This window comes from Elephantulus edwardii, unplaced genomic scaffold, assembly GCF_000299155.1.
Source record: "Elephantulus edwardii isolate Elephantulus edwardi_28Jun2011 unplaced genomic scaffold, EleEdw1.0 scaffold00074, whole genome shotgun sequence".
Taxonomy (NCBI): domain Eukaryota; kingdom Metazoa; phylum Chordata; class Mammalia; order Macroscelidea; family Macroscelididae; genus Elephantulus; species Elephantulus edwardii.
Window position 1 is genome coordinate 1,501,125 of NW_006399824.1, and position 17,505 is coordinate 1,518,629.

Here is a 17,505-nt window from a genome sequence, read left to right on the forward strand (position 1 = left end):
GTGCACTGTCCCCTTTCTTTTGGCTCTCTTTCAGGATGTCTTGGGGAGCTCTAGTTTGGTTAAATGAAGGTGTAAGTGGAGGTAAGAGAGGTGAACAGGGAGACTAAGGGATGGCCTCAAGTACTGGGCTGAAGGAGAATGTTTCTTTCAGAGGTTACTGGGGAGCAACAGGGGGCTTTGGGATAGCAACACGCTGTGACTAAGGCTGTGACCAGAGGGAATCACGGGCCATGCGTGGGAGGAGGCAGTGGAGAGCAAGAAGCAGCTGGCAGCAGCCACTCATTCATGCATATATTTAGTCACTCAGTAAAAGTTCAAGACAGTTGACCACGGAGAACACATTCACTCATTCAACACATAATACTGGGTACATTATATGTGTATCTACACGGGCTGCGTACACCGGGGTACACAAGATAGATGTCTTCCCTAGTAGGGGAGGCAGGGAGAAGTCAGTACCCAGCAAGGGAGAAAGAAAGGGAGCAAGTTATGGTAAGGAGAATAAAAAGAAACCTGAACAAAGGGTGGAAATAGAGCTTCATGGGGATACTACAAAGAGAGAGGGGAGCTCTTGAAGATGGCAAGTGATGTTTGGGCAAAGACCCACAAAGTAAGGGTCTGCTGTGTGCAGAGTGAAGGGAAAAGCATTCTGGGTGGAAGAAACAGTACGTGGTTAGCTCTGAGGTAGGAACAACATGTGTTTGATCAAACACCTGACATACCAGGTTATAAACAGAAAAGAAAGGGCAATGCTCACAGTGAAGTAAAAATTTAGATAGTAAAGGAAAGCTACCGGAGGATTTTTAAATAGTTGAGAAACACAATTCCTGAGCCTTCTCCATGTTCTCAGGAGAGACTAGGTGCACAAACAGTTGTGGGTCCTAACTTTGCTGAAAGGTTGGTGATCTGGACCTAAACAGGGACCCCTCCGCAGACAGGCCTGGTGACCTGCTCAGAAAGGTGCCAGCCTTGAAAACTCTATGCAGCAGGTCACACAGCTCAAACCCAGTCATCTAACCCAAGAACTTGGCTATTACTGGGCACAGTGTCTTAGAGAGATCACTTCTGTGGGGCCCATGGAGAATCGATCGGAGAAGCAGACTGGACGCCAGCAGCCAGAGAGGCTTAGACTGGGCAGGAGGCGTGGAATTAGAGGGATTGGAGGCACTCTGAAGTAGCACTGGTAGGACCTGCTGATGGAATTAGTGAGAAAGTAGAAGGACAGAGGGAAATCGAGCAAACACTATGTGTTTAGGGAGTTCTGGTGGTAGAGTCTGTAAGGAGTTAACGCTGCTAACTTAAAGGCAGACAGTTCAAATCCACTAGCAGCTCCACGGGAAATTGCCTGTGTGGTTTACAGCTTCTAAGAACCTTCTGGAGGGTCGACTATGAGTTGGCTCCAACTTGATGGCTGTGAGTTTCAGGCCTGCGTGCTTGGGCTGAGACTGTTGAGCCCTGTTGTTGGGGTGAGAAAAGGGGGCTGGCTCCGTGTGATGTGGCACACAGGTGAAAAAATGACTCCACAATGGAATGCCAAAGCCCCTGGATCTAAGGCACAAAATCCTGGGGTAATGAGTCTGCCATCCTTTTTCTCTTTCCTCTGCTCCAGCACTGACATGGTATTGTTTGTTGTTATGAGCTGTTGAATTGCTGTGACTCATAGTGACCTATGCACAGTAACTCTGAACCCTGTCATATCCTGACTCAGACACACCTGACATAACCTCATTATCCTAGTTACTATGTCAATCCATCTCCTCCAGTATCTTCCCCTTTTCTTCTATTCCTCCATCCTTCTAAGCATGATGTCCTTCTCCAAGGACTGGTCTCTTCTGGAAATGTGCCCAAAGTATGTCAGACAGAGCTTCAAAACCCTTCTCTCCAAGGAGCAATTTGGTTCCACCCTCTCTAGGACAGACCTGTTTGTTCTCTTGGCAGTTCATAGTATGTCCAATACTATTCTCCAGCACCACAACCCAAAGGTTATCAATTCTTTTTCTGTCATACTTAGTCACTGTTCAGCTCTTGATGCATAACAAGTAATTGTGAAGACCATGGCATAGATCAGGCACACCTTAGTTTCTAGACTGGTATCATTGCTCTTTAGCCCTCTGGAGAGGTCCCTGATGGCAGATTCTCCTAATGCAAGCCATTTTTTTATTTCCTGACTACTGGTGCCAAGAGAGTTGATTGTGGAGGCAGGCAAGCTGAAACTGTTAACAATCTTAATTTCTCCATCTGTCATAGTGCTGCCAATTGGCTCAGCAGTGAGAATCTTTGTCTTCTTGATGTTGAGCTTCAATCCATATTGAAGACTGTAGTCCTTGACTTTTTGCAACAAATACTTCAGGTTCTCCTCAGTTTGGGCAAGCAAGGTTGTGTCATCTGCATAGTGCAGGTTGTTGAGGAGTCTTCCTCTGATCTTAATAACACATTCCTCCTCATAAAGTCCAGCCTCTTGAATAATCTGTTCTGCATATAGATTGAAAAAGTATGAAGACAGGATGCATCCCTGATGGATTCCTTTCCTGATTTTGAATGTGATGGGTCCTCCACAAGCACTTACAGATTAATTCAACATTCCACAAATATTTATTGAGCTCAATAAATATTCTAGGCAGAGGTGATCTAGCTATAAGCTTTCTGCCTTCATGGGGCTAAGAGTCTAGTAGACAAGGAGGTTAGTAAACCCTTAAATAGATAAACAGATAGATAGAATGTCAGGTAGGGATAAGTGCTATGAAGAAAACTAAAGCAGAGTGCCAGTTCTAGACCCCAAGCCATGAGGACCCCATTTGTGCAGGGGCAGAATTATGCTCCACAGCGGTTCCAAGGACCGATCTGTTCGAGGAGACCACCAGGGACTTGGAAGCAGGGCAAGCTCCTCACAGGACCCTGCTGTTGTTGGCTACCATCATGCTGCCCCTGACTCATAGTGACCCCTGTGTGCAACAGATCAAAACCTAACACCATCCTTACGCCAGCTCACTGAATCTCCTTGAGGATCTTCCTATCTCTGGATGACCGGCTACTTGTCCCAGTATAATATCTTTATCCAAAGACTAGCTCTTCCTGACAACACACACACAGTATCTGTGATGGAGTTTCACCGTCTTTACTTCTCGGGAGCATCCTGATCATGCTTCCTTCAAGAAAGATGTGTTTCTTCTGGAAGTTGATGGGATATTCATGGCTCAGCAACCCCAAAATGAAAAGGCATCAATTCTTCTCTGACCTTCCCTTATTTATTGTCCAATTTTTGCATGCATGTTAACATGGTTGTTGTTATACACTGTCGAGTCAGAACCCTCTGGTGGGTTTTCATAGGCAGTTAATTGCATGGGAGGAGATTATCCACCCTATTCCTGTGGAGCAGCTGGTGGATTTGAACTAGGTTCCTTTGGGATTGCAGTGCAGTTTCTTATCACTAGTGCTGGGAAAATACCACAAGGACACATCTGTTGTTGTTATTGTTGTTGTTATGTGCCATCTAGTCGCTCGCGACTCATAGCGACCCTATGTACAAGAGCCCTAAATGTCATTCTATCCTGTACCAACCTCGCTGTCTCAAACACACTCATTCCCACCACTCCACTCACAGAATTGATCCATCTCATTGAGGGTCTTCTTCTCCTGCACGTCCCTCCACTCTCCCAAACACGATGTCCCTTTCTAGGGACCAGTCCCTCCTTGCAACGTGCCCAAAGTATGTCAGACGAAGCTTCAAAGTCCTTGACTCCAAGGGGCACTCCAGCTTCACCCTCTCCAGGACAAACCTGTTAGTTCTCCTAGCAGTCCATGGTATATTCAACACTTTTCTCCAACACCACAGCTCAAAAGCATCAATTCTCTTTCTATCATCCCTAATCACTGTCCAACTCTTCAATACATCACACTTAACTGTAAAGACTATAGCCTGGATCAGGCGCACCTTAGTCTCCAGCCTGACATCGTTGCTCTTCAGTACTCTTGAGAGGTCCCTCACAGTTGACTTTCCCAATGCAATTTGTCTCTTGATTTCCTGGCTGCTGTTACCAAGAGTGCTGACTGTGGAACCAAGTAAACTAAAACTGTTAACTATCTCAATCTCTTCACCATCCATACTGATGCTGCCAATTCACCCATTGGTGAGAATCTTTGTTTTCTTGATGCTGAGCTTCAATCCATATTGAAGACTGCAGTCCTTGACCTTCTGCAGCAAGCGTTTCAGGTCCTCCTCAGTTTCAGGAAGCAGGATTGTATCACCCGCATAACGCAGTTTGTTGATTCTTCCACCAATCCTGATGCCACATTCCTCCTCATACAGACCAGCGTCTCAGATGATCTGTTCTGCATATAGATTGAAAAGGTATAGAGACAAAATACATTCCTGATGGACCCCCTTCTTGATTTTGAACCATGTATTGTCTCCTTGCTCTGTTCTGACGATTGGTCCAAGTATAGGTTTCCCATTAGCACAATCAAATGCGCTGGGATTCCCATTCTTCTCAGAGTCAGCCATAGCTTGTTGTGATCCACACAGTCAAAAGCCTTTGCATAGTCAACAAAGCACAGATAGACATTCTTCTCGTACTCTCTGCTTTCTGCCAAGATCCATCTAACATTAGCTATAATATCACTAGTACCACAATCTTTTCTAAATCCAGCTTGCACATCTGGCAGTTCTCTGCTGACACATTGTTCCAAACGTTTTTGGATAATTTTCAGTAGAATCTTGCTTGCATGTGAAGAAACATCTAGAGCTGGCAAACTCCTGTCACATGGCCAAATCTGGGTCACTTCATTCACTGGTACATTAGCTGTGACTGCTGTCATGTTAGACTGGAGGAGTTGAGCAGCTGTCATGGACTGTACGGCCCACAAAGCCTAATGGCCCTTTACATACAAAGTCTGCAGAGCCCTGGTCTAGTCTAGTCTAAGTTCATTTCTTAAAGGAGGAAATGGAGAAATGGAGCCCAAAACATCCAGCAAGTGTGAAGCAGAGTTAGAAACAGAACCCAGCTTTTCTGGAAACTCTTCTGGAAACCCAGGGCCTTCCCATCCCACATGGGCAAGGAAGGATATCGCTATCAACCCATTCTCTCTATTAACCCATGCACCCCTCCTCCACCAAACGTCCCCAAGTCACAAGACAGCCTCTTAGATTTCATACCTTTTTAAGCCCCATTCATCCTCAAGAGTTCCCACTTGGTGCAAAAGTTTACGAGCTCTGCTCCTAATTAAAAGGGTGGTGGTTCACCTCCACCGAAAGGCACCTTGGAAGACCTGATGATCTATACCCAAAAAGGCCACAATCACTGAAAACCCTACAGACCACAGTTCTACCTTGCACATACGGGGTCACCATGAGGCCAAATCAGGGATAAACTAACCCTTAGGCATGGGATGCGCCAGCATGCACCAAGCAACGCATGTATACAGGATCCAATTGTGTTTACTTGCTAATCTGTGGTGATCAATTTCATATGGGTTACACACGTCATTGACATGGTAAGGGGCAGGTGAAACTGCACTGCGGCCTGGTGGGAAGACAGTAACCCAGCCCTAGTCAGAACTGACTCCATAGCATCTGGTTTGGCTTTTATGTACCCACAGCCTGGACCCTCAGCAGGAGAGAAAAAGCTCCAGCAGACAGCAGGAAGTATCCAAGAAGCAGAAAGCCTGAGGCATCCATGCCCAAGTGGTCTTACACTTTGGTGCAGGTGGCTGAGCAGCTGTCCTTCCTCCTCATGGCCTGACCCCTGCCACATGCTCAAGGCAAGGAGGAAGCAGGCCTTCCCCAAAGCTCCCCGCCTACCTGTACAACCTTGGCTGACTCCACAGCTTCTACAGCCCTCAAAGTGCCTTTAAGCATCACTGTCACATGGCTAGTGGCCAAAGCCAAGGGGACAGCATGTGGGAAAGGGTCTGGAGTACCCCAACTGCCTCCAAAGATGGGAAACCAAGAGAAGCAACAGAAAGGGGCAACTCCTAGCAAGAGCCAACAAGCCATCCTCCTAGGCAGCTGTCACCCACACAAGACTGTTTCTGTATGGAGGCCCACATGGGCCAAAGACACAAGCTATTGCAGACCTCGGGTGGGGGATGGGGGTGGGTGGGTGGAGAAGACACACCTGGGATGACAAGAGGCCGGCCAGGCCCACCAGGTACTGCCACTATGGCAGCCCTTCCAGGATGGCTGGCAAAAGGAGAGGAGCTGGTCTTCTCTGTGCAAAGAGTCTAATGGGGGTTACATTGTCCAGATACTTGTGATGATCAATCACATTAAAGAGACATTTGAGCACTTAAGGCCCAGGCCATGTTCTAATTTGTCGAGGAAATCGCCTCTGGATTCTAAGGATGTGTGTCAGAGGAAACAAAATCGAAGGCACAGAGAGAGAGCGCGCACGAGAGAGCCATCGATTGCCCAGGAGGGCAAGGGAGTGTGGTGCTCGGGGAAGGCGGCTGAGAGTGGTCAGGGAGAAAATAAAAAGAGAGTTAGAAAAGTCAAGGTGGCCAAAGCATGGCTGACAGCATTTCAAGTCGGGCTTTTCCTCTCTCTGCACGACGCTCGGAACTAAAAGCAGAAGAAAAAGCCATCCAGGTGTATTTATTGGGACCGGCATGGTGGCTGGGTCCGCAGTTAGAATTGGAGGGTAGATAAGGGAATAACAAGAATGACTCACTTTTGGTTCTGATTCTAAAAAAATGGTTTGGGGCAGCCATCCTTACCAGCCCAAGTGACGGGCAGCTGGGGGGCTGCCCTTCCTCTCGGTCTGGGGGCCACTCTCCCACCCACACCACACGACAGCAAGTTGGCCCCACTGCCTGGCCAGCCCTGTCTAAATGGTCACCTCCACGGCCTGTGCTGGGTTGATAGCAGGGTTCCATTCACGTAGCACCATCGTTTTGACTCTTTTTTTAAACTGAGATTTTAAAGAAAGCTTATAGAGAACATGGATTTCCATTAACTCATTGTTGCACATTTTCTTCCCCGCCCAACGCTCCTTCAAGTTTGCTTTTCTCTTTGGAATAAAAACCAAAACAAACCACAACACAACAACTCAACACTCTTTCATTGTTATACAACTCCTACCCCCCCCCCCATCCACTTTACTATGCAGCTCTTATTCTGGACTGTTGTCATGCAAATAATACCTCATCATATATTTCTTTGAAGTAGTTCTCTCCCTCATTTGTTTCAATGCAGTGTACATTATTTCTCTCCCATTTTCTTAGTTTCCCCCCAACCTTGATGTCAGTCCTGTTTTATAACAGTGGCATTATGTAGCATTTGTCCTTTCGTGACTGATATATTTCACTGAGCATAATGTCCTCCAGGGTAACCCATTTTGTATACTATTTCATGAGTTCCTTATTTTTCAATGCTGCATAGTATTTCACTGTGTGAATATACCACAGCTTCTCTATCCATTTGTTTGTTGATGGGCACTGGAATTGTTTCCATCTCTTTGCTATTGTGAACAATGCAGCAATAAACATGGGTGTGCATCATTTCGACTCTTAAAATTTGGGGTCCAAATGAAGTTTATATTATCTTCTGCATTAGGAAAAATCTAGACCACAGTGTGGTGTGGTTACCACACTCAGCCACTTACTCATAAAGGGCAGTGCTTTTAGTCCACCCAGAGGTACCTCAAATGAAAGGTCTGATATTCTTAAAAAAAAGGCACTGGAAATGCTGTGGAGGATAATTCTCCTCCGGCACACATGGGGCTGCCACACATCAGTCAACTCGATGCCAGGTGGTCTGGTGAGGGGTGCCCTAAGAGTCAGCCTGCAGGAGTGTCTGGATCCTGCTCTGCCAGAAGGGTGCTTCTCAAGGAGCAGTGAGATGGCATGGAGAAGGGGTTCCTGGTCACTGCTCCCCACCAGCTAGCCAGGTTAGAATCACCTGACTCAAGTGCTCGAGCCCCAACATGGGAGGGAAAACAAACAGAGTAGAGCCCAAGAATCTGAGTTTCCGCCAAGTGCTCTGGGGAATGTGAAGCCAATTCGGATGTGTTTGGGGTGCAGCTCCCTCCTCTCACCGAGGTGTCCAGATGGCGCCAGCAAGTTACTTACTGTCTCTACTTTCCTGCTCTTCAAAATGAGGACACAGTCCATCCTGCGATGACAGAGATTACAGCAAACAGGTAAAGCAGGGTTTCCTAAATTACAGGCTGCCACCTATTAAAAGGTGCTCTGGTGGCACAACCCATAGGGAATTGTGCTGCTCGTCGAAAGGCGGCTCCTCTCTGGTATTCAAACTCACACGTGGCAATCTCCTCCTGTGTGATGATCTATATAGCCTTGGAGACCGGCTATAAACTGGTTCGAACACGACTGCAATGAGTTGTTAAACGGATCCTCTTAAGGGGGTTCACTTCTCTTAAAGGGGAATCCTTGAATGGTTAAATGGTATGAATAGTTAATGTTATTCAGCTGTGAACCACAAGGCTGGAGGTTCCAATCCACTCAGGGGCCTCAAAATAACGACCTGGTGACCTGCTCCCCTAAAATCGGTCATTGACAACCATATGGAGCACAGTTCTGGCATACAAGTGTGGTCACTGGTTGGAGCTACTTTGACAACAAGCGAGTTTTGTTGGTTTACTTTTTTTCTGGTGGAAGCAGAGAATCCACTCACTTCTCCCCACATGGTAACCTTGAGTCACAGTTCTTAACTGTCTGTACATTATCCTCCTCTGGGGAGTCTAGAAATGCACTCACAATAAGAAACATTAATCTATAAGTGGATACAAGGGCAGACATGTAAGACGAACAGACAGGTGAAAGACTACACACATGAGCAGACAGTATTTCCACATTCTGTGTCGTCATATCTCCTATACCTCATCATGACCCTGTGGACAGTGACTCTGAACTCTGCCCTATCCCGAGCCAATCTCCCTTCTCTGACACACACATTCATATCTCAAGTATGGTGGCCTTGTGGGTAAAGAGTTGTGCTGCCAACCCAAAGGCAGACAGTTTGAATCTACCAGCTGCTGTACCGGAAAAATATGGGCAATTGCCTGCTGGACACTTTACAGCCTCTGAAAAGCCACTGAAGGCTCAGCTGTGTGTCCGTTCCCACTCAAAATCACACAACAACAACAATATGTCTATACACAGTTAATAGGAGTAAAGTTATGTAAACTTCTCAGTCACAATTAAACACCCTAAGAGAACAAGTGGCTGGTCCTGGGGCCTCAAGCCCACCATATCAGGGACAGTAAGGTCATCTGGCACAGCACAGTGCACAAGAAGACAACGTCCTAGATTCTCCTTTGGTAAATTGCAACTGGGGTCTTATGAGCCAGCTTTCACTCAAATCACTGTAAAAATATTCTATTAAAAAAATGTATAAAATTGAAAATGGGGGAAAAAAAAGCTTATGCGCCAACATGCACCTACTTATTGGTGTCTCCCTGTCCAGAACAAACACGAAGAAAGCAAGCAAGATGCATTGAGACAATTCTTCCAAAGACTGAAGGATCACACAAATCTAAGCTTCCACAGCCTGAGAGCAGAGGACTAGATGGTGCCCTGCTCCCACTGCTGACCCCTTTAGAAGGCATCATAGTAGAAGGTCCTAGAGTAGGCAAAAATGTGGAACAAAACTCAAAATCATAAAGATGGCCAGGTTTCCTGACCTGAAAGAGACGGCCGGGACTCATAAGACTATCTCCTTAGTCACTCACTTGAACCTGGAACAAAATTCACTTCCACAGTTCAGCGTGCAGCCATCCAGCAGAGAGGCCAATAAGCATGGATGTCAGTTGGAGGAATTAACTCATCAAAGACCCCCTCACTGGGTTTCTGAGGCTGTAAATTGGCTGGGAGGAAATCGCTCACTTTTCTCCCAAGGAGCTGCTGGTGGAGCATAATCGGGTTAGCAGCATAACTATAGGCTACGCCACCAGAGTTTATAGAGATATGCCTGCAAAGTGAACAGGGAGCCCTGGTGGCTCAGTGGTAAAGAGCTGCACTGCTAACCCAAGGGCATGTGGTTCGAATCCACCAGCTGCCCCGCAGGAGAAAGATGGGCAATCTCTTGCACAATTTACAGGCTGTGAAAACCTGCTGGGGGCGGGAGGTGTGTCAGGGTTGGTTCCCAATGGTATACAACAAGTGAGGAGTAACACCAGGGAGATACTCACTCCTCAGAATAACCAACCATATAAGATCTAAGGGTAGCATTTGCCCAAGGAGACAGTTCAGACAGCAGGAGTAATGGGAACCAGAATCATGCAGGAAGTAGGAGAGGGCGGTTACACTGTATTATAATTACGGTAGCTTGTTTTGTAAATGCCCCTTAAAATCACAAAAAAAAACCACACCCCAATCAGACAAACAGAAACAATGCTTGCACCCAGGCCCCTCCTGTGACTGACTTAGAATCCAGGGCAGCTGGGCCGGGGAGAGATTTTATTAATGCTCCCTTCAGTGACCAGACTGTCCAGTCAAGGCTAAGAATGACCAAGGCCATGGTCAGGACAAAGAGAAAACTGGTCACAAGTCTGGTTCTGCTGATCCTCATGCTGATTTCAAATTCCAGTTCTGTCACTTACTAGCAAATGGCCTGGGGTCAGTGGACTAACCTCTCTGAGCCGGAAGCTGAGGATGAAAGTACCTAGCTCTGGTGGACTAGTGGGTAAGGAGTGATACTACCAATCCAAATGTAGGTGGTTCAAATCCATCAGCTGCTCTGCAGGAGAAAAGTGGGCAACCTTTTCTCATCCGACTTGCAGCCTCTGAAAACCTGACAGAGGGTCAGTTTTGAGCTGGTTCCAACTTGACAGGACAGAGTAACAACAAACAGCTCACCAGGTTATATGAAAGAAGACAGTAGTAGCTCAAGGGTAGGAGGAATGTGAGATGCAAAGCTGGCTAAAGCTGGCTGATCATGGCCACGAACTTGGATAACCCACCCTCCAGTTTCTTCTTCTCCAAACAAGTTCATCCTGGTTCCTCTTAACCCTTCCTCCTCGGGTGAAGTGTCTGCTCTTTGAACATAAGCACAAACTCCCAAAGCAAGCCATCCTGCTTCCCTGGGGCACTTGGGCTTCACCAAGAATAAGAGTGACACTAGTGCTATAAACAGCTGCTGTTGGCTATCATCAAGCCAGCTCCAACTCAACCGCCTATAAACAACAGATCAGGACCTTGCCCCACCGTGTGCAATCAACATCCACCACCTTCAAGTTCACTGTCGAAGCCACTGCTGTCAATTCACCAGTTGGAGGGCCTGCCTCTCTTTCTCTGACTCTGCTTTTTGCCAACATAATGGCTTTTCCACCCCAAGAACTGGCATGTCCTAACAATGCCCAAAGTATATGAGACAAAGTTTCACCATCCTTGCTTCTAAGGAGCACATGGGAGGAACTTCCTCCAACATAAATGCATTTATTCTTTAAGCAGTCCATGGGACATTCCATACTCCTCATCAACACCATAATTCAAAGGCATTAATTCTTCTTTGATCTTCTTACTCATTTTCCAACTTTCAGATGCATAGGAAGTAACTGAAAAGACTACAGTCAGGCCCCCTTAGTCTTGTAGCTGACATCATTGTGCCTTAACACTTCAGAGAGATTTTAAAGACAGCAGATTTGCTTAATGCAACAAACCTTTTGACCTCCTGACCGCCGCTACCATAGCTGCTGATTGTGGATTCAAGAAAATTAAATCAGTGACAACTCCATGCTGTAAATAAGGGGAGGCAGTGCTGGACCAGGCCAAGCTGGCTTCCCTCCCTATGGAAGAAACCCCACTTCATGTCTGAGTTAAGCCACCTAACAGGTCAGAACCCCTGGGTGCTGGCCACTGCGATCACAGATCTTTGTTCCCTTTGACGTAAAAAGCTTTGCTCCTTATTATGTACAGTAAGTAATGTATTTGGTATTAGCTGCATCCTATTCGCTGGGCACTGTGTTAGGTGGCTTGGAGCCACATGAATGAGGACAGCAAGCACGGTATTCACTGCCCCTGAAGAGCTAACAGTTGATTGGAGGCTGCATCCTCATCTGTGAAATGGGAATACTCACCATGGATTATAACAGTACCTGCTTCCAGGGCTGTGATGGAGCTGAGAGACACAACTTACAAAATACTGAGAGCTGTCTCCTCAACATGAGCCCTTGAGCCTCTCAAGTTGCACCCATGAGCTGTGTGGAGAGAGCTCAGAGGAGTGTCAGTGGGAGAGGGGAGGTGGCCCAGGACTAATAGATGCTTTTGCCTCTGGCCTTGACTCACTGAGATTGACTTGTTGGAGCCCCTCATGGTCAGGGGGTATACAGGACCCCATCTCCAAACAGTCTGCTAAACACTCCTCTCTCAGTATAAACAGTTTTGCAATGCTCTATCCACCCAGTTTCCCCAGGAAATTCCCTACAGCCTGTCCTAGCTGTGTGATCTTGGGCAAGTTCCTTTTCCTCTCTGAGCCTCTTTTTGTTGGAAAAATAGGTGTAATAAAAGCCAATCTTGTAATGTTAACAAGAGTGTGTGAGACATTCCTGCCTGCTTGACGGGCCCAGGTTGGGTCCAGGAAATGATGGCCTCTGCGGCTTCCCTCATTATAGCTTCTCTTGCTCATCTATGCTCGGATTTTTATATCTTTTTTAATTTTTTGCCCAGGGCCCTGACAAGCCTGTATTGGGCTTATTCAAAGTTCTTACTACAAAGACAGAAAAGAGAAAGCCGAGTGAGCAAAAAGTAACCTGATCCACAATAAAATCATTCCAGCCCTTGCTTACCACCCCACCCTCCCGCACAAAACACTGTCCAGGCAGAAAGAATCGTGCCTGGGATGGCAAGTGACCTAGAAAATGATATAATGGGAGGGGACATCTGTGCAAACATTCCTGCTGCGTCAAATTCCCCATCAAATGTACCCATCGCTGGAAAAGAGCAAAAGGAAAGGATAGGGGTGGAAATCCAGACCCACTGCTAATTGAGTTGCAGGTGGAGGATGGAGTCAGCTTCCCTTGACTCCCCCACCTGCCCCCCTGCGCTCCTCGGTGATGGGCAGACCAGCAATCTCTTACAGGGAAAGGGGGGGGGGGGGGGAAGAGGGAAAGAACTAGGGGGGGCGATGGCAGAAATGAGGAATTAGGCAAAGAAAAACGGCCCACAAAATGCTGAAACGCCCCAGAATGCTTGCTTCCCAAAGCTGGCTCATGAATCGAGGGGTGACAGGTCTCTCATCTCCGATGCCAAGAGCCAGGAGCTGCGGGCAGCCGCAGGTACTACATCCGCACCTGCCAGCACTTGGAAAAAGGCAATAAAGCATCGGAGCAGGGTCTGGAATGCTAAGTGCCTGCAGCTGGGCAGGGATCGCAGAGGCTCGAGAGCAGTGGAAGGCAAGTGGCCACCGTGCGGGGCGGCACCCGTGCCCGGAGCAGGGCTTGCTCCCAGGACTGGGCCTGGGACTGGGCGGTGGAGCGTGAGGGGACAGTCCAGCCCTGAGGGCCAGCCCAGGCCAGAGATCTGCAGGAGGAAGCCGAGTGGGTGGGGTAATCTGCAGAGGCCACAGAAAGCTGGGCTGCCTGAGTCACTGCGAAATCAAAGCAGATCGTAAAGCGCCCCAGCTAAGCCTGGAGCCTCCGGAAATTCACCAGGACCACAGGCGGCTCAGAAGCCTGTGTGGCCTGGATCCCCCAAATGTTAATGGTAACAATACTTAGCACTCCCCGCGGTGCCAGACATTGCTCCAAGTGCTTCTTGCGCACACTAATTCACTTCATCCTCAACCTGAAGAAACTGACAATGCCTTCATCCTTATTTTACATGCCAGGTGGCACAGAGAGGTGAGAACAGGGAGTGGCAGGGCCAGAAGCCAGGCGCAGGCCAGCGCCCTGAGTCTCACTGGAGGAGTGAGACTGATCTACTACAGTGTTGCTGATGTTAGCTGTTAAGGAGTCTACCCTCCCAAAATGCCTTTTCAGCTGCAGAAACCAGGTTATACCCACTGCTCCATCTTCTGGGTTAATAGAAACATGTCCTCATGAGGTGAAGAAAAGTGGAGTTCTTAGAAATTGCCAGCATTCTTAGTGGCAAGGAGTTGCGCTGCCAACCCAAAGGCAGATGGTTCAAATGCACCAATTGCTCTGAGGAAGGCAGATGAGCAATCTCCTCCCATGTAATTCACAGCTTCTGAAAACCTGCCGGAGGGTTAGCTTTGAGTTGGTTTGGACTGAACACACAGCACATAACAACAACAACGCACCCAACTTCAAACAAATCCAGTCAGGACTCTAGGATAGTTCCCAACTGGCACTTCTTAGGAAACTTGGGAGTTCCTTCAAAGGTGTTTTTGGGGAGACATGGTGTGCCCCAATAGCTGGAGGGGTAAAGGTGGGGGGGGTCTCCCTTTCTTTTCCTGGAGGGCACTCTTGGAAGAGAGGGAAGCTGGCAGCCCCTGCCCTGCCATGTCTTCAGAAATTCTCTCCTCTATGGAGAACCTGCTGAGAGCAGATGAGCTGTGGTCAGCTGCAGGAGCTGGGGCCCATGGGGAAAGGTCGCCCCAGACAGTGAACTACACTTGGAGGGGATTTAGTGCACTGCCAGGCAAATCCTGACTCCTCACTGTAACATCCAAGGTCCTGGCAATGACCTCAAAGCCGAATTCTCTCTCTTATCTCTCTTACTCGGACCCCCGACATAGCAAAACTGGACACCTCCCTGTTGCTTACCCAGGCCTCAGTTTCCTCCCATCACGACACTGGCCAGGCTTTCATTCTACCCAAATGTCTCCTTATTCTCCAAATCCACACGTTCCCCAAGTGCTTCTTTCCCCTTCTCCCCCCTAACTGCCACCCAAGCCAAGTCATCGATTCCAACTCCCAGCTGTGCTATAGGAGAACAGACCACCTCCCAGAAGCAGATACCCACAGAGCAGCTGAGAAGTTTGAACTGAAGACCTTTCCATTTGCAGCCAATTGCTTTAACCACAACTCTCCTCATTTCTTAACCACCAAAACAACTCAAGACCACTGAGCTGATTCCAGCTCGTAGCGAGCCTCCACCTGGTTTCGGAGGCTGTAAATCTTTACAGAAGGACGATGCTCAGCTTTCTCCCACAGAATAGTTGCCAGGGTGGGGGTGGGGGAGTAAAACTACAGGCCTATAGGTTAGCAAGCCAACACACGACACACTAGAACAACTTTGTTATTAACTACCAAACCTATTTTGGCTGAGGCTGGGGTTGCTGAAATAAGGACTGCATTTCCCAGGGTCCTGTGCAACACGTGTGGTCACATGACCGAATTCACCAACACAATACAAACAGAAGCAGTGTGTGTGAAATATTCTTATAGACATGGGGCATTTCCCCCTTTTCCTCTTCCTATCATTATTGACTGGAGCTCTAGCAGTAATCTCAGACTGTTAGATGGTCTTGGGAATGGAAGTCAGTTGTGTGGAGATCTCTGATACTGTGAGATATATATCAACCTTGGGCAGCCCCCTCTAGACTTGTGGGTGAGAGAATAATTAATTAGCTTCCACATTGTTTTAGCCACAGCTGGGTAACTCCCACTTGAACTTAATGTTTCTAACTCCACTCTTGACTTCAAATCTGTGCTTCAAACTGGTTCCCACTGGTTCTGTCATGGCTAGTGCAGCAAAATCAGACACTGATGCTTAAAATGTGGGTGAAGTGGAACAGGAACAGGAAAAATTATAGATCAGAACCCTGGAATGGGAGACTCTGAAAAAACAGAGCGAGCCCTTTCAGGAGCCTGATCCAGGAGAGGGGATTATTTCCAGGAATGTGGAAAGTGACACACATCCAAGGCCATGTGGTCGGCCACCATCTTTGAATGGGGCACTGCTGTTTCCAGGTCTGCTGATCAGGAGACTTGGTTGCTAGGCAATGGACATAATGACCTTCTTTTTTAAACAGGAGATTAAGTTTCTAGCAGGGCATTGACCTATAATTTTTCCCATTCTGGTCATAATTTTATAAATTAGGGTTCATTCTAGCTTCACCTCATCGGCCATGATTGAGATGGCCATGGTCTGTGAAGAAGCTGTTAGAGACTTGGAAACCTGTGGACTCTGAATTCTTGGGTGTATCAGAGGTTGCTGCACAGAATCCACTTTTGCAACATTTTTCCAGTCAAGTATTAAGTAACTGACTCGGGCTGGAATTGGGCTTTGCTCACTCTCATCTTCCCCACACTAAGGGGCATTAGCCTCACACATAACACAGCCTGGCTTAGGGTTGGATGGAATTCTATTCACTAACCTCCACGCAGTTTCCTAACTCACAGACATATTTCTAGCATCCTGTAAAACTCTGTCAAATAGTACACCCAACTGAAACTTCGCCCTTTACTACCTAGGCTTGCTCCCACAGGCTTCCTGGGAGGAACATGCCTTACCAGGATGTCCGAGTCTGTACTGCCCTCCTGTGTGGCTGGGCTGGAGGAGTTGTGGAATTTGAACAACCAGTACTCTTTGGCAGTGACAAAGAAGTTCCATGGCAGCAGTGAGCCGATGCCCAGGATGAAGAAGATGATGTAGGTGCCATTGAAGTGGTCCTCGGGCCTCTTCAGACCAGACAGTGGGCTGTCTATCAGCTTCTCGAGCAATGCCTCCTGCTCAGTTTGTACAGAGGTGCTTCCGGTTCTGTAGGTGGAGTTTGCACTGTGACGGAAGTTGTTCTCTGATACAATGGCCACTATTGGAGCAGGAAGACAGAAAGGCAGGTCAGCAGAAGCAGAAGGAAGGGACAGCTGGGTAGTCACCCACCCTTGGGTGTGTTAGATCAGCCCAGCTGGGAAGCTTCAAGCTTAAGGAACAGGGAGTTAGAATCTGAGACTGATGGATGCCTGAGCTATAGGTGATCACAAAGCCCACCCGTTGAGGGGCTACCTGGGCAACATATACACGTGGGGAGGCTGCATGTAAGGCAATCAATTCAGAAAGGCAACTTGATCTAAATGCATTCAAATTTCTCTATAGTGCAAAAGGAACCAGGATAGTTAATACCCTCTTTTCCACTTCATAGGATAAAAACAAGGTCCAGGACAATGTGTGAAATACATTATTTGCATTAAAAATGAGGCATAAATACACACACTACAACTCAAAGGCATCAATTCTTCAGCTATCCTTAGTCATTGTTCAGCTCTCTGATGCTGGACCCATGGACCACCAAGAAAACAAATAGGTCTGTCTTAGAAATGGTGAAACCAAGTTTCTTCTCAGAGTCTAGGATTTTGAAGCTCCATCTCACATACTTCGGGCATGTGGCCAGGAGGGACCAATCCTTGAAGAACACCATGTTCAAAATGGTGAAAGGACAATACAGGAGAGGAAGACCCCAGATGAGATAGATTGATACAGTGACTGAGGCAATGGGGGTAGGTGTATCGGAGTCAGTGAGACTGGCTCAGGACAGGACAGGCTTCAGAGCTGTTGTACACAGGGTCGTTATGAGTCACAGGCAACTTGACAGTACATAACAACAACAACAAGAACATACCCACATGTATTCTTATGTGCACTGACCAT

At 47.5% G+C, this 17,505-nt stretch overlaps 1 protein-coding gene across 1 annotated transcript in view; it reads right to left on the minus strand.

Annotated features, from left to right (window-relative positions):
- SLC29A3 (solute carrier family 29 (equilibrative nucleoside transporter), member 3) overlaps positions 1-17,505 on the minus strand; it is a 43,738-nt gene extending 26,233 nt beyond the window's left edge. Inside the window, exons 1-2 of the mRNA XM_006889038.1 lie at positions 17,481-17,505; positions 16,371-16,669 (exon numbers count right to left, since the gene is read on the minus strand). Of these exons, the coding sequence (XP_006889100.1) occupies positions 16,371-16,669; positions 17,481-17,505 (324 nt within the window). The remainder of the gene's footprint in view (positions 1-16,370; positions 16,670-17,480) is intronic.